General features: G+C 50.6%; 1 protein-coding gene across 1 annotated transcript; it reads left to right on the top strand.

The window, feature by feature from the left end:
- Nucleotides 1–345: 345 nt before the first annotated feature.
- LOC144251265 (uncharacterized) lies at nt 346–1,424 on the top strand. Its single transcript, XM_077794286.1, has 4 exons — nt 346–457; nt 932–1,047; nt 1,214–1,388; nt 1,420–1,424. Exons 1-4 carry the CDS (start codon nt 346–348, stop codon nt 1,422–1,424), a joined length of 408 nt encoding a protein of 135 aa, XP_077650412.1.
- The last annotated feature ends 6,145 nt before the right edge of the window (nt 1,425–7,569 follow it).

Here is a 7,569-nt window from a genome sequence, read left to right as displayed (position 1 = left end):
GAGTGTCAGGCCTGCCCAGAGGAGGGGAGAGCTGGTCAAACCATGGATCTAGCGCTCCTTCGTTGAAGATTCTTTGCCTGTAGCGACCTGTCCTGACCCTGCCTGTACAGCCACTGTGTCTTGCCTGAGGTGGACTGGTGTGTTCAGAACCAGGGACGGTTCAGGAGGGTAGGGTCAGAGGTTTGCTCTGGAGGCCGTGGCGAAGGCAAGGCCAGGGTTTTGCTGACTCCACACCTGCCTCCCCACAGTGCCTCATCTTCCTTCCTGGGGACCTGGGTGAACTTCTACTCCGAGGCTTCCCATCAGCCTCCAGGCTCTCTGAGTCTGCAGCAGCTGCTGCCGTACATGTGGCTCCTCCTGAGTGGCTTTAACCTGGAGCACCAAGCACACCACCTGCTGGCCCAGGTTGAAGATGGCAGATCAAGCCAGGCAGAGCCTGAGAGCCAGGCGGACCGGGGTGAGTACCTAAGTACCTCAACACACCTCCAAACCATACCCCTCCAATTAGTGTAGCCCTGTATGAGTAGATGAGTCCACTGTCAAGGTGGAGGCACCCACCATCAAGTGCTTTTCCCCAAACCCACCTGTGATCATTGCTGCAGTGGGGAGAAAACCTTCAACACATGAGTCTTTGGGGACCAATCCAGATACAAAGTCTAGCTGTTTCTCTTTGATGGGTCCAACGTGAACTAAGAGGTACTGGGGTACAAGGGGCTATTTCCTTGAAAGGTGTTCCTGTAGTGGACCTCCTGTGCATAGAGGGTCCTCAGGGATTAATCAGTGGGGAGTCTTTGGTGGAACAGAAGCTGGATTCGGGGGCTCTCAGGTCTGTGTGTGAGACCTGAGCTGGCAGAGGCTCTCAGTTGTGGGGGATGTTGGGTAGTGTATTCCTTGAGTGTCACCTACCACGCCTCTGCCCCTGCCTTTCCAGAGCTGAGGGTCCCTGCTGATGCGAAAGTCTATCACGGCCTGATTGGAGGAGTGCATTACGACTTTCTTCTTGGAGAAACAGATGCCAGCAAGTCGTTGAAGGTCAAACCAAAGGAGGTAAACAGCCACCTTCTTCAGTCTTTACTCCTGGTGCCACTCCACATCCTCCAAGGGGACAAGAACCTCAGGTTCTGGATGGATGTTGTAGAATGCCCACAGAGCCAACTGCCAGGCTGGGTGGGGTGCAGTTGCTGGGCTTTGCTGATGTTGTCATCCCCCACAGTTCTTGGAACCTTCTGTGGCAGTGGCATCCAGGACCCCAGCAGCTGTGAGCAGCAGCTCTGCAGTGGCTGCAGGATCATTGCCCCAGGCCACCCAAAGCAATGAGTGCTGCATGAGAAAAGTCACCAGTAGCAGCTCCTCACTGCTTCACTCCAGCGAGCAGGTGGAAGACAGCCGCGTTGTTCACGTCCTCCTAGAGGGACAGAGCCTGAGGGAGACAAAGCGCATCCCGGTAAGCCCGACAGCAGGGCTGCCTCCTGGGTGTCCACACAGTGGAAGGCAGGAGACACAGCCAACCCCAGGGCTATGGTGGGAAATAAAGAAGAGAGAGGTCCGTCTTAAGGGCTTGACCTGAGGAGGGAGAGCATCAGCATGCCCAGCTTCCGTGGTGAGTGGGCCTGTGTATTGTGGGTTTTGCAGGCCAGAAGTGCAGACGGAAGTGCTGTGGACAGATGAAGGCAGAGATATGTCCAGGGTGCAGGCTGCAGTGCCTAGAACTTGGTATTCTCAATGAGTGAAGTTGGAGCAGAGGAGGTGGCAGTGACTTGTCACATGTGTAGGAGGGGATGTGTTCCTGGTGGCAGGGAAGAGAACCTCCTTAGCATGACTAGGTGTAGGAATTTGGGGTCGGGATCACCTGGGGGGTCATGCCAAAGCTTCGGAATGTTAGGCTTTGCATGTATGTAAATACGGAGCTAAAGGGGTTCTTGGCAGAATTTCTATGGATGTGCAGTAGACACGCTAATGCTGCAGGTGTCCAGCTGCAGAGGAGACATGTTCAGTGACTGCCAGTGCTGAGTCAAGTACATCATTACAACCAGACCCGCACCGAGCTTCCAGAGGCCAGGGCCTCTCAAAGCTATCATGAAGCACTCAAGTGCACACTCTTGTATCTGAGTCTGTTTTGTGTCGTGGCAGTCAGGACCCAAATTTTCAGTGCATCTGCCTCTTCCACCCACAAAGGCAGCCTGCATCCCAGATCACACTTGGTGCGCAGATCCCTGGCCCATTGCTCTCATCTCAGTGAGATGAGAGTGTGTCTGTGCATAGGCAGTTTGGTCCTTTGACATGAGTGGAATGTGGCTCCCCAGGGGGAGGGGAGATGGCAGGTACAGGCAGATATTTGTACCAGGATTGTTCTAGTAGCACATTGCAAGAACCCAGGTGGTATATGGAGGACACACTCAGGTAGCAGGATAACAAGATTGTGCCCTTGTATATGTAGCTGAGATTTCTCCTGAATGTTTGACCACAGTCTTCTGGGCAGCTCTTCTAAAAGCCATTCTCTGATGACATTTGTCCCACCCTGATCCAGGTGACCTTTCAGGAGACGGTGACAAGCCTCATCCGCAGGGCCTTGGACCAAAATTTGTTGCAGCATGAGGATGTGGACAACTTTGAGCTGCTGTATATGATGTCTGAGGATGAGAGTAAGTAGGACAATCAGACAGTGGGGAGACATGATCCACAGTGGGCTCAGGATAACTGACAGCCAAGAGAAAGTGGGCCTTGGCCCCAAAATACCAAAGTGTGATGGGCCTGGCGGAGACTCTCAGGGGTTGTGGGTGTTTTGTGGTATAATCCTTGAGTGCCACCTAACAATTCTCTCCACTTCGCTCTGCAGAAATCAAGGTCTCTGACCACTCACTCGTGTGTCTGTCCATGAATCTGGGAGTACAATATTTCATCGTGAGGAAACGCCCCCAGGTCAAGGGAAAGGAGGTAAACACCTACCTTATTCAAGCTGTGCATGTGCTGCCATTCCACTCCGACCTGAGGAAATAAGAAGCCTCAGCACCTGGACATATTTGCTGGAAGCCCATAGAGCCAACTGACAGTCTGGGGTGGCTTTGTGTTTCTGGGTTTGCTGATGTTCCATCCCCCACAGTTCTCAGAATCAACCTGCAAGTCCTCCAGGCCACTTTCCCACAAGCAGGTGGGAGACACCTGCTTAATTCGTGTCCACTTAGAAACACAAAGTCCAGAGATGGCCAAGAGTGTTCTGGTAAGCCTGGGAGCAGGGGTGTCCCGTGGTGCTTACACCTGGGTGGGGAGCAGACACTGGTCCAATACCATGGACTACTCATGCCCTCTTGAATTTGGAGCTTCTGGATGATCAGGAGGATAGATGGGAATCAAGAAGGGAGAGGTCAGTGTGAAGGGCTGGAGCTGAGATGAGCGAGTGCAGCAGCTTGTCCACTGCCATGTCTGAGGGAGTCTGTGTGTCAGGTGGCAGCATGCAGTCCAGAAGGGCAGGGACAGGTATGGGTGACAGATGAGAATAGGACAGGAACTAGGTTGCAGGTTCCCTTGTATGGGATGCTGACGTCTATGGAGGAGGACAGCAGTGTGAGGTTCTCCATGTTCCTTGAACAAGGAGCTGAGAGAGTCTCTCTGCAGAGTCGATATGGATGTGGAGCAAGCACACTAAATGTCCAGGTAACCCAATGACCACCCTTGCCGGATGAGGTGCCCTCCTACATCCCAGCCAGCACTGAGCCTCTGGAGGCCAGGAGCTCTCGTGGCTATCTTTCAGCACTCCTGTGTGTGGTCATGTTCCTGGGTCTGTTTTTGGCCCTGGCAATCCAGACCAAAGCCTCTAGGTTTCGTGCCTAGGCCATTCCCAATGCCGCCTGCATCCTCGGGCATACCTGGGATCTTGGAGGCTATTGTCCCATTCCTCCCAACTTGTGGGATGAGATTGCATCTGTATGCAGGTAGTGGGGTCCTTTCACTCCGAGAGGAGTGCAGCTCCACAAAGAGCAATGGCAGGCCCAGGAAGTCCTATGTACAAGGATTGGGCTAGTAGCCTGTGGGAAGAGCCCACACGATGAGCAGGAGGTCAGCCTCAGGTAGTAGGGTCATGGGTGTTGCACTTGTATTTAGAGTGGAGGTGCCTCCAGAATGCCCCTGCCCACTGTCCTTGAGTAGTCACTTCAAGGCCCATTTCCTGAAGGCCTGTCTCCCATGCTGCTCCAGGTGACCTGCCAGGATAGGGCTCCTGTTGTCATCCGCAGCGCCCTCGACCTACACTTCCTTACTGAGGAGAATCCAGAGGATTATGAGCTGGGCCAAATCATCTCTCGCCGTCAGAGTAAGTGAGACAATCAGATAGCAGAGAGCAAGGGTCAGGATGTGGACTCAGGTCAACTCTTAGCAACAAAGAGTAGTCTCTGACCCCCAAGAACACTCCAACAGGTGTGTTGGGTTCGTGCACAAAGCCAACTGCACTTCTGCTGGTGGAAGGTCTTGAGGTCCAATAGTATACCCCAGTGGATATTGCGGCTCCCCACCAGGTGCCCTCCCCTGGACATGAACAGGCATCCAAAGCTGACATCTTTGAGGAGTGAGGAAGAAAGCCTCTCTCCAGGAGCAGTATGTTTTCATGGTCTGGGATAGGAGTGGTTTCAAAGGAACATGGGAATGCATGGGCTAAAGAGGGAACTGGCATTTTGTGGACTGAAGCAGTACTATTGAAAGCCTTCTGTGTGACCAAAAAAACCACTGCCTGGGCAGAGCATTGCCAGGATTCTAGCAAGCAGTAACAGGATGAAATTGGGAAGAAAACACAGCCTGGGAGACAGCCTGAATCATCTGTTTTTGCATAAATTCCATGGTCTTACGCACCTGAGTCCACTAGGCAAGGAGTGATCACAATAGCCAGGTTGTGATCCCTAACTAAAGTCAGATGAGGGCTTCCTGAGCACTTAGCCACAGAGCTCATCTGATAATAATGCCAGCGCTTTTTTGTTGGTTGGTTGGTTGGTTTTTGTGAGCCAAACACCACAGCAGCCATTATCCCAGCCTATGTACCCTGAAGACCACCATCCCTATGAGTTCTAGGATCACTTGTCTCCTATCTGAACCTACTGTTAGGTTAGTAGTGTCTATGGAAGAGGAAGTCTGTCTGGGGCCTTGGTAGCCTAAGAAATTCATAGCAGAGATCTCCACATCCAACCCAGAAGGGATGGAGAACAGGCTCTAGGTTAGAGGAGGGCGACAGGAAACACATGTTCAGAGGAAGGAGAAGCGGCTGTTGTATTCCCCCACTCGGGGTCATGGCACCACTGGGCCATACACCATGTTGGAGGGAAGCAGTCCCTTTGCTGGTCTTTGGAACCATTGTTCTCAGTAGGGCAGTATTTGGAATGTGTCCTCCATTCTCAGAAGCCTGGTTCACATGGAGGCGGGCTCCACCAACGCAGAAGCATGGCTCTAACGTGGTATCCGTGCTGGTCAGCCTGTCCTCACTGTGGCCATACTTGAGGAAAATAACTCAGAGGAGGAATCCTAGGCCTTTTCTCTGGGTTTCATAGCTTTCTCTTTGGTTGTGCACTGAGGCTGTCCATAAAGCTCTAGTGTGTGGCAGTGGAGAGCTCCTCAGCCCTTGCCACAAAGGCATAGACTGGGAGAGAGAGAACGAGGCTGGCAGAGAGGGAGAGAGAGAAAGATGGAGAGGGAGGACCTCTACTTGGAGAATGAGGATTCAGTGGAGCCAACAGGAACAAGGTACTGTTGCCCAGGGCACAACCCTGTTTAGGTCTTCCTCCAACCATGCTCAACCTTTCTTCCAGTCCCTCCCACCCCCCAGTAGTGTATTCATCTTGAATGAGAATTTCATGTTGACATCAGAGCACTCACCATCCAATGCTTCCCTCCAAACCCACCTGTGAAGATGGCTCATGTGGGGACTGAATCTTCGGCACAGGAGCCTTTTGTGGGAGATTTCAGATGCCAACCCTAGTGGTGTGCTTTGGCAGATGCAAGAGGACCTGAGATATTCTGGAGTCCAAAGCCTTTGGTAGGAACAGACATTAGGTCTGTTGAAGTGCTCTGCCTAGTTCTTCCTCAGGGAGGACTGTGGAGGCTGTCTTTGTTGGTATTGGTGCTGAATTGGAGAGCTCTCAGGTGTGTGGCTCTGGCCTTTTCTGGCACAGGCTCTCAGATGTTGGCGTGTCCTAGGGAGCACCTCCTGAGTGCCACCTTCTTTTTGTACACCCCTCTCTCCCCAGAGCTGAGGATTCCAGCAGAGGCCAACGTATTTTATGCCAAGAATCCTCACAAAAAATCCAACTTTGTGCTGAGGAAAAGGAGCCTCTCCCAAAAGAATGATGGGTGGATCGAGCCTCAACCTCCCTCTCGTCCTGGAAAGAAGGCTCCAGCCCTCCTGAGGATGCTTGCAAAACCATTCTGCTGCTGTGTGCCTGGGCGGGGCTGAGGCAGCCCAGGAATATTTACATTGATTACTATTTTCTTCAAAGTTTGAATCTATAGTGTGCCATTGTCCTTGACCTTGTTTAGTAACACAGTTGTTACTCTATCCTGTATTTGTTGTTTCCATTAATATATTATTATTTTAAAATATATATGTTTTTGTTACCTGATCTACTGTGATGATTTGAGTATACTAAATGTAGCAGTGATTCCTAAAGGACACATCCAAACCAACAGGAAGGAATGTTTCATTCTATCAGCAAGAACTTTGGTTTTTAGGAGTTTGGCAGATGGCATTATCTGAGTCAGTTTTCCAATGGGGGCAATGAAGTATCAGCTATGATGGTACAAACACAAACAAAGACACACAAACACACACAAGAGCACACACACTCACTGAGAGATAGATAGACAGATGGAGTTGGTCTCTGCTGAAATACTTTGGAGACATGGTTCTGATTTCTCCCCTTTTGGAGTATTTTCAATTGCACAAGGTGCCTTGCAAATGAACCCATGTCTGAGGAAGACATGCATGTGTACTTCACATGCCACTTTTCACATAGCAGGAAGGTCATGTAATATTTTTCATGCAGCTGTCTTTTGACTGTGAACCATCCCATGAGGTCAGCTGTGGAATTTTCAACTTGTAGCATCACAATGGGGATCCACTCTTTGGATTTGGGGATATTTCCGATTTTCTTGATTCAGATTGGAATGATATATATATTAGTTTTTGATGAAAATTCTGCATTTGATGGTAATGAATGTCGTGCATCTAGGAATCTGTAGAGTGCAGACAATGAATGGATGCCTACTGTTGTCTGGACTGGTCTGAAAAGTCCTGTAGCATCTGAGCATGTGTGAGGGCTGTACAGGTCTTGCAAAAAGTCCAGGTCAGATGATCCTGCACAAAGCTGAACTCCTAGTGGTCTCCACAACAGTGTAAGGGCCAAGGAGAAACACACTTCCACACAGAAGTTGGGAAGCTACCTTATGAAGGTGATCATAGATACGGGATTATTAATATATCCAGGTTGGCATCTATTATTTTTTTAGCTTTTGACTTTCGCAGCTGTGGGCATCTTGACAACCATCAACTCCCTGTAAGCACAGACAACTCTATAAGAACCTGAGGATAAATTT

The sequence above is a fragment of the Urocitellus parryii genome (genome assembly GCF_045843805.1).
Source record: "Urocitellus parryii isolate mUroPar1 chromosome 12 unlocalized genomic scaffold, mUroPar1.hap1 SUPER_12_unloc_2, whole genome shotgun sequence".
In the NCBI taxonomy this organism is placed as follows: domain Eukaryota; kingdom Metazoa; phylum Chordata; class Mammalia; order Rodentia; family Sciuridae; genus Urocitellus; species Urocitellus parryii.
The sequence above is the reverse complement of the archived record's forward strand: the minus strand, read 5'-3'. Positions and strand labels throughout refer to the sequence as shown.

Coding starts and splice junctions, on each gene's coding strand:
- LOC144251265 (XM_077794286.1), top strand. CDS start 346: ATGTGGCTCCTCCTGAGTGGCTTTAACCTGGAGCACCAAGCACACCAC. Junction 458..931: donor TGAGAGCCAGGCGGACCGGG/GTGAGTACCTAA, acceptor CTGCCTTTCCAG/AGCTGAGGGTCCCTGCTGAT. Junction 1,048..1,213: donor TGAAGGTCAAACCAAAGGAG/GTAAACAGCCAC, acceptor CATCCCCCACAG/TTCTTGGAACCTTCTGTGGC.